The 20,897-nt window shown below is 38.5% G+C and overlaps 1 protein-coding gene across 2 annotated transcripts in view; it reads left to right on the forward strand.

The window, feature by feature from the left end:
- Positions 1–20,897, forward strand: part of Rab3GAP1 (RAB3 GTPase activating protein subunit 1) — a 50,856-nt gene continuing 29,959 nt past the window's right edge. Inside the window, exons 1-7 of one of the 2 annotated variants that reach the window (XM_083139167.1) lie at positions 1–331; positions 645–960; positions 6,423–6,559; positions 11,294–11,498; positions 14,695–14,927; positions 16,129–16,310; positions 18,513–18,587. In XM_083139167.1, the coding sequence (XP_082995293.1) occupies positions 130–331; positions 645–960; positions 6,423–6,559; positions 11,294–11,498; positions 14,695–14,927; positions 16,129–16,310; positions 18,513–18,587 (1,350 nt within the window). In that variant the 5' untranslated portion in view covers positions 1–129. The remainder of the gene's footprint in view (positions 332–644; positions 961–6,422; positions 6,560–11,293; positions 11,499–14,694; positions 14,928–16,128; positions 16,311–18,512; positions 18,588–20,897) is intronic. The other variant, XM_083139168.1, reaches the window with a different exon arrangement.

Below are 20,897 nucleotides of genomic sequence, written 5' to 3' on the forward strand. Positions count from 1 at the left end.
TGGTGCATATTATTGTCTGGCCGATATCCGCAACAGCTGTTGTTTATGGAAGCGTAGTAAACTCAAGTGAAAGAAAATATAGAAGTTGTTTGTTCTTAGTTTTAGCTTAAAGGTAAAATACGGAATATAATGAATGAAGAAACAGACGAGCATGATGAGCATCAGTTCACGGACTTCACAACAGCGTCGGACTGGGAAGTGTTCATAGCTCGTCTGGAAGAAGTAATTCACGACTGGAGATTACCCCAAGTTAAAGGAGGTCCTCCTCTGAAGAAAGGGGATCTATCTTCTGGAGATTGGGAATGCAAATATGAAAGACTTTCATTTGTTGGTATGTTCGAAAATTACATATGTGCGACTAATTATCTATCCACCTAAAATATCAATGCAAGCACCCAAGTGCACATTACTATTATGACATTTCTGTCGTAATTTAAAGTATGTTTGTATTTTTAGGTTATTTGATGTTATGTTAAAGTGAGCAACTTATATTAAACGTATAGGAGGGAATTTATTCGTTACTTCTATAATTTTACACTACATTGTAATCATGGAGTGTGTGTAGGAAACAACATTGCTGTAACATTTAAACTCATTGATTAGCTTATTACATCCAATTGCATGATGGGATTTTTTTTTTTCAGACTTTGATTTCAAACTGACAAGATACTGCTTGAAAAACCCAGCTGCAAAGGAAATAGTGAGTCCTCTAGAGGAAGAGACTGAACTGGAACCTCACCAGGCACTGCTGGATATTATGTCTAGAGAGAATATCTTCATTCCTGTAACACAATGCACAGTTGACAATAGCAGTGCAGAAGAATTGCATCCTCTCTCCAGGTGGTATGGACTGCGAGACTTCCTTGTTCTCTCTCCTGCAGGAAATGAGGAAATAATGTCAGAAAGCAAAGCAAAGGTTCTGCTAAGCTCAGTCTGTATGGCAGTCAATAACACTAATTGGTAAGTTATACACAAAATAAAAGGAAACAACAAATTATGGTAGAATTTTGGGTAAATATCCGATAACGCCCGAACGGATTTCTTCAAATTTACAGGAGAAACTACTTACTGAAATCAGTTTCTGTAGCATTGTCGAAGTTCTTCGAGGTATTTTCTGTCGCGGAAACTGAAAACTTCACCATAGAATGCTGCAGAACAAGAAATAATAACTTTTTATGTAAGGAACTTGCATTTTCTGTTAAGCGACAACATTATCCCGTTGTTTCCATTATGTGCCTGCAGATGGCGTGAGTGTCGAAAATTAACATGCGGTCTCGCCAGTGTTTCCAAATGTACCTTTTTTACGAGAATTTTTTCTTCTTTTTTTTAACTAAACTAACCTTGCTGGAAATGGTCCGTGGGGCTATCGTGAATGGTTTTTGGGGCTATCATGAATGGGTTTTGGGGGTATTGTAAATGGGTTTTGGGGCTATCGTAAATGTGTTTTGGGGCTATCATGAATGGTTTTTGGGGCTATCGTGAATGGTTTTTGGGGCTATCCGTCAATGGTTTGTGGCGCTATCGTGAATAACTTTTGGGGCTATCTGTCAATAGTTTGTGGGGCTATCGTGAATGGTTTGTGATGACATAATGAATACGAATAGGTATTTTTTGGTTAAGAAGGTTGAAACACTGCATACACACTCCAAATCGACAAAACACAAGCACGACGTGCGATGATCCATGACGAGTGCACGCCATATTGTCTGTTACCCAAGCGGAACAAGGAAGACAAATAATAACTTGTAATATGAAAAGTTGACACTATTTTATGGGAAAAGGCATAACTTCACCTTAAAGAATATTCTGCAATGCAGAATAGGTAAGTATCAATGCTAAAATTAATGAAATAAACGAGTGTTCGGGCTATATTGCATAATTACCGAATTTTGTATTCTGAAGAAATATTTAGGTACTGCTTTACTATAGGTGAGACACCTATAAATAATTTATTTCACACTTTTGTTCATTGCTGACGTAATATTCTGCATTGCGGAACATTTCTTTACGTGAAATAATGAATTTCTAACGAAAATAATGTCTATTTCTTACATTAACGAGTACTTACTGTTCTTCCTTATTTCCACACAGAATATGGTGATAGCTTACCCGTTCATTGCACGTTGTGCCAGTGTTTTTTCGATTTGGTGTGTGCATGCAGTGTTGCAACCTTGTTCACAGAAAAATACCTAAATTAAAAAAAAAAACACTTCACAAAATTTTTTCACAAAAAATGTTCAGTTTTTGACATAAAGAGTAATTATTAAACCATTGATGTTAGCCCCAAAAACCATCCACGGCTAGCCCCAAAAATCCACGATAGCCCCACGAACCATCACGGGGATGAGGTATGCCTATGAGGTTAGGTTAGGCCTGTTCGGTTAGGTTCCATTAGCACTCATTTCGTTCAATTAAGCATATACGGAGAACATCGGTTTTTCTCGATGAAAGAAAATACACTGAATTCTTTTCAATTTTAACTTTCCACGTTCTGCATTCTACTTCTTTCTTCAAGATTCTGTGTTGAATTACAAATTCCACGGCATCTTCCACACCCGGCAACAACTTCACGACGCATCCTCGACACGTCATCTTGTGGCGATAACACGGCGTTGTTTGAAACACTGACTATGGGGTTTACATTATCTAACACACGGAACATTGTGCTCTCGTGCAGAAAGCAAATGGAGGCAGCAGCAATAGAGCATCAGAAAGAGATTTTCATAGAAAACCACATGCATTCGCATTAAAATGGATCAAAACTACATTCCCGAACTTCAACAACGCTACAGAAAATGATTTGTGTAAATACTTTCTCCTGTAAATTTGAAGAAATCCGTCTCACCTATAGTAAAGTGTTACCGTTTGTTTTCTTATTTGTGTAATTATTTCCAAATAACATTATCGTATTGTATTTTTGTTATTTCACGTTTCTTTTCTGGCCACTTTTTGGGTAAATGTAAGCATGAGAATGAATGATGATCAAATTGAAATTGATGAATGGACACTAAACAAAGAAATACCCACGCAATCCTTGACTTAAACCAGGTATTTTTGGTACACCTTCCTCAACATAATTGGGGTACAATGAGTTAAATTGATGTACAAGAGTAGATGAACATTACTCTTACTTCGTTGCTTTTCCCTTTAGGATAATTACAGGATCCCAGTTGTAGTTTTGGAAAATGCAAGAGCCTACATCTTTTTACAAGGTTTGATTTGCCCTAATTTCATGTTTCATTGTAGTTGCATTAACGCTCCCTTCCTACTGTTCAGCTTCATATTGAAGTTGAACAGGTGGAATATGCTTTTCAAGTCTTGTTCAAGTTCATAATCCTGATTGAATATTTAAACAATCTGGAGTGTATTTGGTTCGTTCATTAGATTTTTAAGTGCTTTTTGATTTCTTCCTTTGGCCCATATTTTATGTTACGTGATTATTTTTCGTTCTTGATGTGTATGTGTGTATTACACATGTATATTGAATGCTTTTGCATTTTGTGTGCAGAGAAATTTTTGTGTACAATATTCTACATACATATGTCATAGTGAGTGATCATTTTATTACACAATGGACTCTTTTTAATTTGAACTCCATGGGGACACAAAAACAATTAGAATTAACAAAAACATCCATTATTAAAGAAAATCAATAAAACAAAACTACTGTACTACAGTATAAACAAATATATATAGCCTGTAGTGGACTGACCATACCATAAAAATTGCCGTATTTTGTCCTTGGTTCTACAGTGCAAGCCAATAAAAATTCCTCCCACAATAGTAATTAAGCTACCACTAAATGGAAAACACATTTAAGTAAGTACACTGTATTAACACACAAAATTACATCAATGTGTAACAACATTAGCTACCTGTTGTCCTTAACAAAAGCTTCAATTTCCTTTATTGAGTGAAACAAGTTTAGTTGCAGCGGTCAGAAGTAGCACGCTACTTGTAGCGTCGCTACAGTAGCTAGCTACAAAATTTGTAGCTGTAGCGACGCTACATTTTGAAAATTGTAGTTGTAGCTGTAGCGAAGCTACAAAATTCCTGAAGTTGTAGCGAAAATTTCGCTACAGCTACATTTTCTCTCACCATTTTGAGGTGAATTTTGAATGTGGCGACAGCGTTAGAAAAAATCGACAATAACCTTTAATTTTGCAGGAGGTTCATAAAGACAAAGTCTATTACATGGAAATACAGATTATCTAGATTGTAGATTATAGATATCTGCATGTTATTTAATTAGTATCTGAATAATTCAGATATCCAGGTAACTAACTGACATATATGAATATATTCCAGCTGGCAGCTATGTTTTTTTGAGCTGCATCACTGCTCGTTTGCATCACCCCCGGAACAAATCCTGTGGATATCCATGGTGCAAGAGACACCAAAATGTCATTAATTGCTGTGTAAAAAACAACTTGCAGTGCAAAAATGAGTGATTTTTTTCCGCTGCACTGACAAAGGAATAGTGCCAGCAATAAATGGTTCAGTACGTTAACAGCACTGATCATTATCAGTATATAGGATCTCACCAGCAAGAAATTATTGTTACAAGAATGATAGAGTTTTTGAAATTACAATTATTTTCGCTATAATATTTGTTCACAAATTTTAAAATTACAATACGTTTAGAACACTCGGGTTTACACGACAGTTTCCTCAATATGTTGTATCATATTGTGAAAAGTACGTATGAGTTATTGACTTTCTGCAGAAACGACAATTTTCTTTAGTTAATATACATAGTTTTCAAATTTATGTGTATGGGGCCTCCCCGATGGCGCAGTGGTAGCGTTGTCGCCTTGTAATCAAGGGGTCCCGGGTTCGATACCTGCTGGAGGCACATAGTGGTTCGGATCCCACTTTAAACTGTAGGTCCAGTTCCAATTAGCCTTACTGTGCATAAAGTGGACTTAAAACAACAAATCAATCAAATTTATGTATTTTTTCTACTTTTGCGTCACTTTTCTGTAACTTTTACTAATCATGACATCATCATCCTTCGCAGTTTCCTGCCTCTGGCTGGGTCGGCATAGAAGTCAAGCCTCCATTATTTCCTGGTCTTCCACCACTCCTCTCTTTTCACGGTGTTACAATCTTGTCCTCTTCTCCTAACACTCTCCGCTATCTGCTCTTTCCACCGACATCTTGGTCCCCCCCCCCCCCCCGGCCTTATTCCCACTCCTTGTGCATTATAATCTCTTACTGGTAGTCTTTCTGCATCCATCCTCTTGATGTGTCCAAATCATCTCACCTGTACCTGATCTATCCTGTCCTGAAGCTTCACCACACCCACTGTCTGTCGGATCTCCTCATTCCTTATTCTATCCCTTCTAGTCTTCTCCCATAGACTCCTTAAAAATTTCATCTCCACTGTCTGCATCTTTTTCTTGTCTCTCTATGTCACATAATTATTGGCACATAGTATGTGTTATATATTACCTTCTTGCATTTCATAGGTACATCCCTGTTCCATATTAATGTTCGAACGCTTTGATATAGTCCACCACCCATTTGTCCTCTTCTGTTTACCTCCTCATCTATTCTTCAACTCTTCTCAATCATGACAATGAGGATGAATGGTTTATTTAATTATTCTCTTATCTATAGTCGCTTTCTGCCACTTTCGGCTAATTGTGAGAATGAGGAAGAATGATGAACATTGTGGGGAATGGAGGAGCAGGAGGATCCCATTCTCCCAACTTGGCATCTTTCTTAGTTTTTGTTTTGAGTCTATTTTATGCATAGATAAGCTGATCGAGACTGGATCCGAGCCACTATGTGCCTCCGCTGGGTATCGAACCTGGAGCCCTTTTGTAAACAAAGAGCCCCAGGTACTTTTCATTCAAAATGCTGCCTTCATATCAGTCTATTAAAAAATGAAATATTTATTCTCAAGAAAAATATGTTGATGTGAACATAAATACGTAATCCTACCAAATTTGATTTGTGTATAGTTGTAATCATTAATTTTGTTTTCTCTTTATGAACATTATTATTTCAATGAAAAAGTGAAGCAATGACGAGAACAATATCTTACAAATCCTTTGAGATCCTTGCTTTTTAGATGTTAATTTTTAAGTGTGTGTGTATTTCATTAGAAATTGACAAACAAACACAATGATGATCATGCTTATGGAGGTAGATATGAATATTATTAAAACTAGAAACATATTTTTACTTTAAAAGAACAGAGGAGTAACAATTTGCATCGTTAGCAATTGATAATAAAGAAAAAAGTTTACATGAATAATATAAATAAAGATACTGGTGTATTACAGCATAATCACCAGTATCACTGAGTCAGACTAAACATAAAAATTGTTCATTTGGTACACACACACAAAATTCTACTGTTGTTTAATATGTGTTCATGGTTCACTTATGACCATTCCTTCTTAATTTGATAGCCCAATTCCTGTGTTTGTCCAAGTGCTGTACAACTGGCAGAATTTTTACATGGGGATATGCGAAGGGAGAGGCATAAGAACAGAATTTGAAATGATTCATCTGAAGAGGCCGCCTCCGCACTGTAACCATCTTGCAGGTGAGGGATGCCTTGTGTGCAGCAATGCAGCAACTTGAAACTTTGGATTTCTGTAGCCATCCTTTGTACTTTAGAGGTTTCAAATCCTGCATTAATAATTTTTCTGTTTTCTTTGTTTTAGTTTGTGATTGATCTTCTTCGTTGCAAATAGTATTTGTTTATGGTTGCCACTTTATGTCATTTCTTGACAAAATGAGCTCAAAACTTGGTGGGGACTTGAATCTTAAGGGTGAAGATTGTGAAATGAGCAATAGGTGCTCTTTGACACTTAAGGTGTATGGCAGGATTAGGAAGCATTCGTAAGATAAGAATATAATGTTAAATAACCTTTGAGAACATAATAATCATGTTTATTAATAATAGAAACTATTTCCTTCAACTATATTTGTTCCTGGAAAGTATGTTACAAAAAAATATTTGTATTTGTAAATTGCAGCTGTTTTGTTTGCATTAAAATATTCAATCCATGTACATGAGGGTAGGAAATTGTGGAAATACTAAGGTAATGAAACCTATTGGGCTTAATATACTCACAAAAGCAATCAGGGCAATAACGTGATAAATGCTATTAGAATATAATTTTAGTATTTAGTAATCAATATTATCATATTTGTGCTTGGTGATGTGTTAGAAGATGTGCTTTTCTAGTTATTGAAATGTTGTGTTTATACGAGGTGAAAACTATAAAGGCTGACAAAAATTACAGGACAGACTGTAAACAGCTCAAATTTACATGAGATATCGACTGTTATTTACAAAATGACCTCAAGGCTGCAACACTAAACAAGTGAGCTTCACAGCACCATATTTGTCATTTTAAAGATGGCACCTTATGCATACACATGCGCCAGTGAAGAGCACTGGTCCCTTGCCCTCTGGAAGCCTAAACGTTATAAACATTCTGCGGCAAATGAAAATTCAATGTGTCTATGCATGCTTACCACACCAGCAAGTGTACAAATAGAGGAGGAAGTTCAACAATGGCATGTCTGCATGCAGATGGGTGGAAAGACCTTTGTGGTGGCTCGTAAGTAGGGGGCGTGAAGTTTTCGCTTTAACAATAACACCGAAAAGTTGAGGAAAGCAAAATAAAGTGTTTAAAATGTATTTGGGTAGGTTAAGGAAGCAAGTTTTTGGTGTTTTGGAATCACGAATTATGCCATTTTCCAGAATAACACTGAATTTGCATTTTAATGTGAAAAACGCCGCGAAATATGCAATATAAACTGGGAATAACACTTTCTTCATTCAAAAAGAACTACCTGAAGTTCTATGAGATCTATCATTTGTAGTCTGGCTGGTGAATGTTTGATTCAAAAGAGATTGTCATGCTTCATGTATTGCAGTTTGGCGCAGAAATTATTTGACCTCGTCCTGTAATAGAATTTGCCACGGGGATCTTCTCAGAAGAGATGTTTCGTAGGAACGGGAAAATTTTCAGGGAGAAACGCCTGTTGTGTTGTGGTTTAGGTGTATGTAGGGTATTTTGAGGTGTAAGAGGGATTTTTTGGCATTGTTAGTAAAATTTCAGTCAGTCAGAATTCCTGATGCTGCATGGCTTGTGCATCGTATTGCATTTCCTTTTCCTCCTGTGGTGTACTTCGCAGTATGACAAAGCTAGCAGTAAATGCATTAGTTTGCTTCTGAAAGATATTATGCTTCACAGAGAACTACAAGGGTCGTTCAATGTTGACCGGGACTTTTATTTCTGCAGAGGAAATACGTAGCAGAAGAAACACCAAACTATGTCAGTTTTTCAAAGTATTCTCCGTGCGCGCCGAGGCACCGTTGCCATCGTTCTGGCAACTCCCGAATTCCTTTGGCGTAGAAAGAACTTGGTTGTTGTCGTAGCCACTGGAGGACATCGCTCCGCAGTGCTTCGTCTGTCGTGAATTTCTTCCCTCCCAGATGGTCTTTAAGGGGTGCAAACAAATGATAATCACTGGGGGCTAAATCTGGACTGTAGGGAGGATAGGGCAGAACTTCCCAGCGCATGTCGGCCAGAGTTGTTGTTGTCACATTGGCCGTGTGAGGGTGGGCATTGTCATGGAGAAGAATGACATTTCCAGACAACATGCCAGGTCTTTTCTTGCGAATGGACTTTCGTACAGCACCACTCAACAATGGGGAGTAATACTGGGCATTAATCGTGCTCCCTTTGTCCAGAAAATCCACATGGATAACGCCCTTCATGTCCCAGAAGACACTTGCCATGATCTTTCCAGCGGACGGCTGCGTTTTGCTTTTCTTGGGGGGCGGGGAACCTTTATGCCACCACTCCATGCTGCGTCTTTTGGTCTCTTGGGTTGAATTGTGCAACCATGTTTCATCACATGTGATGATGGATTGCAACAATTCATCACCTTCTGCTCGAATCCGATTCAGAAGCTGTTCACAGACCGTCCTGCGTGTCCACTTCTGATCGAATGTCAGCTGGCGGGGACCCACCTTGCACAGATTTTGCGGAAGCGTAAGTGGTCGTGAATGATTGTCTCAACACTCCCGACACTGATATTCACCTCGGCAGCAATATCCCGCACTGTTACTCACCGGTTCTCAAGAATCATTTGCTCAACACATGCGATATTCACTGGTGTGACTGCAGTCGGGCGAATGTGTCCACGCGCTTCATTTGTCACCAGCTCCCGTTCTTCGTGAAACTGCTCACACCATTCGTACACTCTTGTCCGCGACATCGTTTGTTCACCATACTGTGCTTGCAATCATCTGAAAATCTCAGCTGGTTTCACTTTCTCCTTCACGAGAAATTTGATTACACACCGCTGCTCCACAGCCACAGACACACTGCTTGCCGCCATGTTCGCTGCAACTGCTGCGCATGCGCGAAATACGTCATGCCGGGCGCTAGTTACTCGCAAAGGAATACATTACGTCACCCGCTTGTTTCATCATGATCCGGCTATTCATCGATTTTTTATGTACGAAAATCCCGGTCAACCTTGAACGACCCTTGTACATTATTTTGTTATCATTCAATTGCAAAATAACACACAACACAGGAGCGGAAGGATTTCTTGATTAAGCACAATGGAAGTGAGAGGCACATGGAGAAGAAAAGTTTATTTGTTTGAATTGTTGTTTTACGTCCACTTTATGCACGTAAAGGCTAAGCAGGATTGGACCTATAGTTTGTGGTTATTACAAGGTGGCCACGTTACCACTACGCCGTCGGGTAGGTCCGAGAAGAAAAGTAAATCGAGTGAAACAAACCGAAAACTTTCTGTCGTAGAAGGCTTCAAGAAGCTTAAAGGAAGGAAAGAAGACAAGGTGTACATCACACTTCGAACTGTGGAAGCCTTTGTTAAACATTCATTCCATTGGAGTGAACGAGGAAAAATGCTATCTTTCTATTTAGAAGTGATTTTTTTTATAGGAAGTATGGTGAGTGAATACTGTGAACATTTACTATGCACCATCTGTGTGTGGAAAATCATGAATGTTAATGTAAACTGAAAAGTGAATGTAAGAAATCAATTTTTTTTAAATTTATTCTGTGAGAGTGAAAAGTTTGAAATATGATTGTGTTCAATGATTTGGGCGATATCCTTCAATAAACATTTCATATTTAGTGACCCATGAAATGAAATAGTTTTCCAAATGCAAGAAATTTGGTTATTTCTCACAAAGGTAAGACTTAAATTTATTTCTTTCTGTCATTAAAACTAAAATTTGCCTTAATTTTCTATAACTAAAGCAATGTGAAAATCTTATGCATAGAAGAAACCTTAAAAATGCCTGTAAAAATAACACCAATTTTCAATTAATAACACCGAATTGCAGTAAAATATAACCTCGAAAATTAGGGAAAAATAAAACTAAAACTTCACGTCCCTACTCACAAGTGACTGCACACAGATTCCAAATTTTCTTCTTCTTGAAGTATGCAGGCACTAACTCAGACTTGAAAATATATGTGGATCAGCAATGGATATATACTAAAATGCAGCAAACTTGTACAGCCCTAGATGCAGAAACCTACTAGCTAAAAAACAAATTAAAGTTTTCATTTACTCTCCCTTGTAAATCATGGCTGATAAATGTAAGCTGAATCAAGGCATACCATTAGATTTACACATTTACACTGGTATTGTTATTACTTAAATTGATTTGTATTATCAGTGTGTTTGATGTGTACATTTTTCCAGAGTGTTTTCTATTCTGTATTATATCACACATAGAGAATTTAGCAGAAGGATATTTCTCCTGTACTAATTCATGCTGTGAGAACTGACGTTAATGTGAAGTTAGGCCTAAATTAAAAATTGTATAAATTTTTTTAAAGTGAATTTTCAGATTTCAAAAGAAACTATTGGTTATTACCAGGGATAGAACAGATTAAACAGTGTTCTATCAGTATCAGCTGATGTAGGAATATCGTTTAGGTGTTTATGTAGGTATTGTATTAGTTAATCGGAGAAATATATGATAATACACAAACAAAAGTAGTCTGTGATTTAGTCGATTTTGTTTTTCAATTTTCTTATTTTTGCATGCTATAGCTTAGTAATGTAAGTGTTTAAATATGCAGTCTTCAAAGGCAAAATTTATTGCAGTCGCATGGTTATGTACATTAATTGTGCATATTAATTCATGGTCTTCAAGCAACATTTTTAATTTCATATCAGATTGGCGTTAGTAAATTTTATATTGGCACCAACAATTTTCATGTCCGTTCTGTGTTTATAGTATGCATTCTTTATTTCTTGCATTAAGGTTTGTTGGTTGTGTTCAAGCAGCAGATAGGGTCCCCTCTTGCGCTGCCTTCAGTTACTGTTTCCGTACGATTTACATACATTTTGAAGGATTGGACGAGCAACACGTGGACCCAGGAACCCCCGGATTTCGACCACTTTCAGGGTGCTGTGGGAATAGTTGAGCTCGGAAGGCTTCCTTTTGGTGCCATCTATGATCCACTCAGGTATGAGTCAATGATTCATTCACTTACAGGAACTGCATACAGGGTGGGCCAAGAGCGTGCAACCATTACCTACAAAGGGTTATGCTACGTATCAAAATGGTCTAGAAATTCACGAGAAACATGATGGTGTGTTCATCTTTATCATCATTAATCTTCATGATTAGTTTGATCATTCATATTCATTGCTGCAGTTTACCCAATAGGCAAAAAAGTAGCGTAAAATAATAAAAATATAGCAATAAAATGATAACATGATAACGGTGGCTCAGTCGGTAACGTGTCTGACTACCATGCTAAAAGTCCCGGGTTCGATCCCCGGCCGGTTCAAATCAGAGAACTTTTCTAACGATGGAAAGCGGCCCCGGCGCACACCCAGCATCGAATAACATGGGTACCTGGGGGAAACCCTGGGGGGTAAAGGCGGTCAGGGGCATGATGCTGATCACATCACCCCCACTCACGACCGGATCAAGAAAGTTACCCCCACACCCCCTATACGCCTTCATGTCGTGGTGCTATGCGCAGGGGAGCACTTTATCACTTTTACTTTTTTTTACAAGAACTTCTTTGATTCTTATGCTGCTCATCAATGAAGAATGGCTCAGACAAGTTTTACCTTAGAATTGTTTTGAACATAAAGAAGATTACGTGAAGTATGAATTTATTTAAGAGCAATAACAAAATGGTGGAACTTTCTACTCAGTTACAGGCTATTTATAGGAATATTGAATCAATAAAAATATCAGAAATTTGATTTCAAAACAATACAGAAACGACATTGATTAATTAGCCCCATCTCTAATTTTTATTATCAGATTAGTAAAAATAATGCTGATGGGAACACACGGTTAGGCAAAGAATGCACAACTATTAACATTGTTAACACCGCAGTGCACATGCTCTTTTCACTAACATAATTACATGCGTGGGCGGCATGCACTCATTGACATATAAGCACAAATAATGTGTATTAATGTTTCAGCAACAATTTTTAATTTTCTAATTTTACACACCACTGAACATTTAGCTAAACATCTGTAATGATTGCTTTATATTTTTATAATAATTATCTTTGTTTTGTTCATGAAATTAATGTTGCATGCTTTTTTCGTAATACCATTACAAGCACAGGCAATGTGGTGCTCACTGAAATATTTTGCTTAAAATTATTAGTTTTCAGCAATACATGTATGATTATTTGTTTGTTTGGTCACTCATCTTGTTTATCAGGTCCAAAATTTGCCTCTGCTCTACATCGCAATCCAGTTTCACAGCAACAACTCAGATGGGAAACCTTGGTAGCATGCACGGGTGGCATGGAGCTGCATGCAAAAAGAACTCTTGACATCTTGACAGTAGCACAGGTCGAGGCAGCCGGGTATTGTGAGGAGTTGGAGATGGTGCTTTTGCAAGAGAATTCCTGCAAGGACTCATCGATCCAACAAAAACGTGCAATAATATCACAAGTAGATCTGTCCGTAGGAACATCTTCAAGCCCAGGCATTTTCATGTGTTCCTGCATCTGAATTCCATTCTTTCTGACTGGCAGTTCCATGAAAATGGGTGCAAAGCTAGAGAAACTGGTGCCCTTCAATAGCAAGTGTCTCAAGAATGATGCTAATTATGTCAAAGTAATGTATGTATGTACACCCTCCTGTCAACAGATGGTGTTTTATTTCAAGTCTCAACAGTTACAGATTGGCTATGCATACAGCATTGGCGTGAACCAATGCTAAATACTCAAGACTCACTTCAAAACTAACAGACTACGTAAAATACCTATTTTTCTGCCATGATTGTTGAACAAAAGTGGCTGACTTTCAATCTAGCAAGGGAAGACTGTTCTTTGTGATTGTCGCTCCATCAATTTCATCTTTTCTTTATTCATCCTCATTGTCACATATGCTGATGCAAGCATTAACAAAGTACAACTACAATAAAATATATTTTTTCAAGAACTCTTGAGTAGACTTCGGGCCGCAGCAACAGTGTGTTATTATTATTATTTGTTCAGCACAGGATACATCTCCCAGTTATGTTGAACATAATATACTATGCATAGAATAAAAAACAATGAAAATGACAATCTATATACACAATATTTACAATAATTTACACTAGTTCGTTCACTGTGTCCTGCATTTGCAGTGCAGGTGAAAACCTATGCACGTTGACTCTTGATCTCTGTGTGTAGAATAGATTTTGTTGTCTTGCACTGTGGTGGCCTACATTAAAGATTATAGTTTCTAATAGCTGGAACACTGACAGTCATGTTTAATCAATTTCTGTAGGAAAATGACGTCACTGACAACTCTTCTGTTAAGTAAAGGGTCCAAACCAAATTGTTTACGTAACATTTTGTAGTCCTTTCCGTGGTAAACATTATTCACTTTGACACAAAGCCATTTCACAAACTGCATTTTAACGCTCTCCACTTCGTTTAGCCATGTTTTTTGTACTGGGGATTCCATATGGGACTGCAGTATTTGAGTAATGGGCGAAGAAGTGTAATGTATATTTTGACAACTGTGTGCACAAAAAGTTTATTGTAAGAAACCAACTAGTCTTTTACACTTTTCACCTTTGTTTGATAATGAGTATTGAAAGACAGGTGAGATGTGAAGTGGACACTGAGGTCAGTGACGCCACTCATACACCTCACTGTGGAGCTGCCAATTTTATACTCGTGCATAATGGGTGTTAAAGGAGGCTCCTGTCCAATACAGGACAACATTATGTCACTGATTTTCTACAATTGTTTCAAATTTGATTATTTTGTTCCCGCTGATTATAATATGTAGCACTGAAAAGTACGAGGATGAGGAAATAGGGAAGGGTGTGTTCATTCTTATCCATTTGCCCACTTAAGTATTTTCCTATGATGTGAAGTCAGTTGTTACAACTCAACACCAATCATATCCAAATGTTCCCCATCAACCAGATATTTTCAAAACCTTTCAACTATAAAATAACCATACAGCAAATTATTCTTTTGTGTTCTCCAGCATATATGTTTAAAAGCATACATATGAAAATTTCGCACTGGAGTATGAGGCATTAAAAATATTTTGGGGGTACATTTCAATGATCCTGCTTGAAAAACAATTTTTTTTCTAAAATATTTGATAAGGAATATGTTCAATTTTTGTAGGCTTGTACAAGATATTTTTTTAACTATGCAGGCCTTTTCTTGCAGTGAGCTCCAGCTGTATGCCACCTGGCCCGAGGTAACAGAGGATGTGGTTGTGGACAACGAAGGGTATTCGGACTTCGAACCTTGTGAAGCACAGCAGTGGTCCGTGAAGGTCCGGATGATTGAAAAGCCGGCATGCCTCTTGAGCGAATACCTTACAGAATTCCTGCATCTCTGCACCAACACTAGGACCATGGTTGATATCCTTGGTGACTTTGTTGAGAGCCACAATGCAGGTAAACAGCTTGGAATTACAATCATATTGATGCATTTTTGAAAATCTACAGTTGCAATGGATAACCTCAGTAGATATGGGATATCTGAAAGTATGTTTAAAATGTAAATACCGTTTACTTTTATTTCGCATAATTTTGAAGGAATGCTATCATTAAGTTTAGTCCATACTGATGAACCAGCAAGCATGGTGTTTATATTAGAAAAATATTGGTTTGAATCGACATGATATTAGCTCAAATTGCATTTAGCTTACAAATAGTTAAAATGACAAGCACTGTGCACTAATCATATTAATGCTAATGGTCTGCGTTAGTGCACTACTTTTCACATAAAAGTGTCAGTTTTCAACTTGGAGTCATGTTTCAAATTCTCCTGTCGGTTAGCTCTTTTTCAGTCAACACACACAAAAACCACCCAAACAAGATATTGCTCTCTTGCAGTTTTAGTAAACCATGGGACATGCTGATTTCTTCTTTTTCTACATTTTTTATTAACCTTATTTCATGTCAACTTTTTCATTCTGAATGCCACTAACTACAGTTATAACTGCATTCTTGAATTATTTTTTATTTTATTTTTGGTTTTGCAAAATAACAGTAAAGCAAATACAAATGTTGTTTTTCATTGCATCAGGTTCATCAGGCCTTGTTATTTTTATTCTAACAATTATCAATTAATCCTTTAAAATGAGGAACGAAATTTGACTTTCACCTGGAAATTTGAAAGTGACTAGTGGATTCTTGACAGACCAGATATACAGATTTTATGAATTTTGTTGTCATTACATGTATCCATTAAAGTGGGATGCAAGGCATTGGGGGCTACCTGCATGGTGGAGTGGTTAGCACAGTGCTGTATGATGCTAGGTTTCCCGGGTTCAAATCCTGGCCAGGACATTGTGTTCTTTGTGACTGCCTCTTCATCAATTTTGTCATCATCCCTAATCTTCATCGTTGCAATTAGCCAAAAGTGGCACAAGCACAAAGTAAAATACAATCAGTCAATCAAGCAAAGCAGTGGAGATTAGTAAAGTCTCAGTTGTTATTGGTTTAGGGATTTTAGAAGACGGTAGTGTGAACATGCTTGGGAACAACTGTAGGTAACTTCTGTTGAAGGAGAAGTAAAGAAATGATGTGAAAGTTTTGTACATGAGTCATGGCACATGAGCTCTTATCAACTAAAGTATGTTTTTACTTTCAGAAGCAAATTTATCTGCACCACTTGACGTTCTGACAGAACCTCGCGTGCCCGGTTTAGGACTCTTCATGAGGCGTTCCTCCAAAGCGCAGAAGAGGCCTGTGACACAAGATGGCCCTATCAAGGAAGAAATCCTGATGCCTATGCTGTACTTTCTGTTCCCCGATGCAGAAAAGGACAATCCTGTAAGAACACTTCAGCAATGAATATTACTTTTTGTGGCTTGTTTTGTAATCTGATAACCATACTGAATTTATCTGGAAATTAGGAATATTTTTTGGAATTTGACCACCATTCAAAAGGCAAAAAGTATAGATGGACAGAAAATGCTAATTCTGATAGGAATAATGAGTGCTCACGTGTGGCTGAATGGTTAGCACACTAGTCTTTTCTGTGGACTGTCTTGGGTTTGATTCCCAGCGGAAGCTCCAAAATTTCAGTGGTGACCAGTATCGTGAGCAATAGTAGCAGGTGTTGGTCTTCAAAGCCAGAAAATAGCAGCTAGGGGGGACGGCATGGTGACCAGGTGTCATCTTAGGGCTGTTGACCACCCCTGATTTCATAGTAGTAACGTTGTCACCTTGTGATCAACTTGTTCCACTTTCGATCCGGTGGAGGCATATAGTGGTTCGGACCCTGCTTTAACACTGAGTTAGGCACATAATTTTCTATAACACACTTAGCTGAACTTAGAACAAAGAACGAACATTCAGCTAAAAAGCATTCCTGTGCAGTATAGTTCACAGTGTTGAAATCTTGCAATGAATATCGATTGGTGACACTGGTCACCGACATGCCTATTGGACAGCTAAACTGTAGGTTCAGTCCCAATTAGCCTATCTGTGCATAAAGTAGACTAAAAAAAACTGAAACATCATGGAGTTTAGTGATAAAGCATAAAGAATCTATAAAATGACAACATCGTTAAATACGTTAATGAACACCATTGCCGTCGAGCAGATATTGCCTAGGACATTTTTTTCTGCAGCCGACAGAAGCGAAGAGGGAGGCCGTTCCGCTACCCTGAAGAGGCAACAAGGAAGAAGAGGCCGCCAATGCAAGGAAAGAGCAGGAAAGGACTTTAGGGCATAGTGTGCTATGGGGTGATTCATATGCCTGTTAAGGGGCCCTGTTCCCGTTCAGACCTACCGGATCAGCCAGTGTTGTCACATTGGATTGGCAGAAAAGAGCTAAATCCCGCCTAAAATAGGAATACCATTTCTGTGAAGGAACTAGAGGTAGACTGCAGAGCCAAGGCTGGATTGAACTACAACTGAGACCAGTTAGGTAATAGACGAAAATATAGTTCGGCAACAGTAGTACGTACAGCTGGGCGCTTCCCTTCCACAAAGGAGCGGAGGTCTGTCGTCTGCTCAGTGCTCACCACACAAACGTCAACCTGACCCGAGAAAAGTGTGTATCTTCTTCTTCCCCTTCGCAACTCATTGCAAAGAAACAGAGACAGATGAAAAATTGACAAGGGTCTACCACTATTCATTGGATTTTCGTGGTAACTGTCTAATAAGTGGTAGTTCTTTTTAGGAGTATTTGTGGCTAAATCACTGTGCTGATTGCAAAGCAAGAACGAAATGAACAAATATCTAGCTCGAAGACAGGGGGTAGGGAGTGATAACGTCTAGCAGCCATAATTGTCGTACTGATAGCTGGTAACACTTTTGAAAAAGTCACGCCACGGCACTGGATGTACGCAAAACACAAGTGTATTTTCAGGTGCTGACCAACTACTATATCATGCAAGGCCCACTCTGAGAGGAGGTAAATGGCTTATACAGAAAACCTTGTGGTGTATTGTGAAGTAAACTTAGAAAACGACATTAGCACTTAATTGCTTCCCCCCCCCCCCCCCCCCCTGTGGTTCAGGAGTTGGAAACAGCAAACAATGTGTTTTGTCGAATTATTCAACTACTCTTGTAATTTATGAAAAAAATCAAGCTTTGATTTCAATTGCGAAAAAAGAAATTGAGGTCATTTTTGAACATATTTTACATCATCAACATCCAAGTTCATAAGCGACATAATCTTCAATATCCATGCAAAGTTTTCCACTTTCTAATGGGGCTACAGAGGGTCAAGGACACTCAGAGTAAAGATGTTACAGAATACTTTAAAAGAAAAGTTAATAGAAAGACTAGAAAAGACTGGAAATTTAGTTTGTCAAGAATATGTAGGAACCATAACTCTTAACACAGTGAATGAATAAGTGAATATCATCTTCCTAGAATTTGCAAAGAATTGATTCATATTGTGAAGTAACACCAACAGTGACAAGAAATTGAACAATTTATTTGGAAATGGATACAATTTATTGTTGTGGTAAGATGCTTGGATGCTGTATGGTACTAAAAAGATGTATCTATTCTTTACAGACCCACCCTTATCCAGAGTTCAGTAACCACCCAACAACAACAGCAATAGAGAACCTGTCTTTCAAACCAAGTGAGGTGTGTTGGTTTGTTGCATTTTTATATTATGTTATTGCTACAGAGCTGCAATCTTCTTGTACGAGGGCAAATCGAAAAGTCTTTGGCCCAATTTTTTTCAGCCAGCAAATCAAATTATAGGAATTGTTCTCTGTACCTTGCACTATTCTTCCTCATAGTCACCACAGCAGTTCAGGCATTTGTCCTATTGAACTACTAGTTTGGAGATGCCACTCTTGTAGAATTCAGCCAGTTGATCGTGGAACCACTGCTGGCCAGCGGTCTTCGCTTCGTCGATGCAAATGAACCTCTGTCCTTCCAGGCACTTCTTCAGTGGACCGAACATGTGGTAAACACTGGGGGCGAGGTCTGGTGCATGCTCCAAATCTCTCATTTGAATGACTGAAGTCTGTCGATGGTCCTGTTTGCCTCGTGAGGCCTTGCATTATCGTGGAGGATAACCACATTGCAGGCGCGGCTTGTGCATTATTTACCCAGGGGTTCACTGAAGTCATGTGACATATATTCAGTTTCCGCAAAATAGACTTCCTTCACCTAACAAAAGGATGGGGAGGGCTTAAAAGATTTGCCCAGAATTTTTTTTTTTATCTGGGAGTATAAGGTTTTGTAGTAGGTGTGTGCGAATAAATTTAGGGCTGAAACTATAATAAATTGTGCCTTTATGAAAAAAGTGGGGTTTTGTTGGAAAATCATGGACGTCCTCAAGTAGGGGCAAGTAATATATTTTTTTCCCAGGAGGAGCAAGAAACACTCCTTCAGTCTGAAGTTACTGCAATGCTTTTATAATAATTACCAAAAATTACTGTGACTGAAATTAAATTGTATGCGTGTAATATATAATTTTTGGTTGACATTCAATTTCCATGGGGAGTAGCCCCCTTTTCCCCTTCTGGACGTCCATGCCGACTAATCAGAACTGGTCCTACATTTATTAAAGGGAAATGGCAACTAATGGCATGTGCATACTAATAATCGAACCTGAGACCCTTTCATTGATACACGACAGCTTTGTTCAAATTTGGGGCTGGTTGACCAGCACACACTTTTTTTTCCGTGGACAAGGAAGTTTGTTTACGTTAATTATGTGCATTTCTATCGGTCATTTCTTACCTGCACGGACAGCAACGCCTATACTGCATCAAATGAATAAACCTAGGTAAAGTCCATCCCTCGCTTCACTCGCTACATCACTTAATACTTTCCAACAAGTATCCAAGCACTTCAAAAACTAACAAACTTGAAATGATTGACACCGAGCGATAGCGAGTCACGTCTTCGTGCCATTCTTTCTCTTTTTTGAACCCAAAGTGTTTCCACCTTTAAGGAAAAACCTCTGAATGCATGCACGAGCTATTTTGTTAGTGTATATCCTTTATTTTATTTCATCGCATCTAATTCCAGATTTTATTTGTTTCCACTCATCCATCTCTGCCACAATCTTGCATTTATTCCAAGAAGTTCGGTGCAAAAATGATACAAGAGAAGATTGAATATGTAATGTGTGCGCTTCAAAGTTGAACCGCACACAGCAACACTGGAAGGGAGAAAGCAGCGAGAACGGAGCCTTGTCCCGTGGCTTCTGCGAGAGAACGAACTGCGCATGACCGTTGGGTGGAGACATAGGTTCTGCAATATCATCTTCCATGTATTTTGCCCTATACCCTCCTCGAGCTTCTGCTCCCGCCCGAAGCTTTCACAATGGCACGAGCTGTCCTGTGGGGGTTCAACTGAGGGTCTGTATCAGGGCAGCCGATTCGCGGTTTCTTCTTCTCAGGAAAAGAGTTCGCCGTATTACGGACACAAATACATGACTTATTGTGTAGAATTTTTAGCGAAATCACGTGAAAATGTAAAGACATTGTTTATTGTTCATTCTCGAGGTGATTATCGTATATTACTGGGGGTTCACTGATCCTCTGCGCTATAGGGCCAACCGCGCCTGCCACATTGTCCACATGAAGAATCCCTTGGTGCTTTTTCCTGAAGGCAGCTTGCAGATGCGAGAGACACTTGTCCCCATATGTCGGCTGCATTTCCCTATGGATCTCGATGGGCATTCGTCCCTTGCTCCATAGAAAATGAATAACACTTTGTTGCTCATACGATGTGGACATGTTGAGTAGTACAGCCATGTTTGCAAACTGACGGCAGCACCATGCTGCAGAGCAGCCAAGTGTTAACGCTGGGCCGTTCCAAGAAAAACCTATTGCATTGAATGTATATCTCAGTTTCTCAATTGCACTAATATGCTGAAAAAAATAGGGGCAAAGACTTTTCGATTTGCCCTACTCCATAACAGTGCTAATGTAT

Source organism: Lepisma saccharinum, chromosome 17 (assembly GCF_977018435.1).
Source record: "Lepisma saccharinum chromosome 17, izLepSacc3.1, whole genome shotgun sequence".
In the NCBI taxonomy this organism is placed as follows: domain Eukaryota; kingdom Metazoa; phylum Arthropoda; class Insecta; order Zygentoma; family Lepismatidae; genus Lepisma; species Lepisma saccharinum.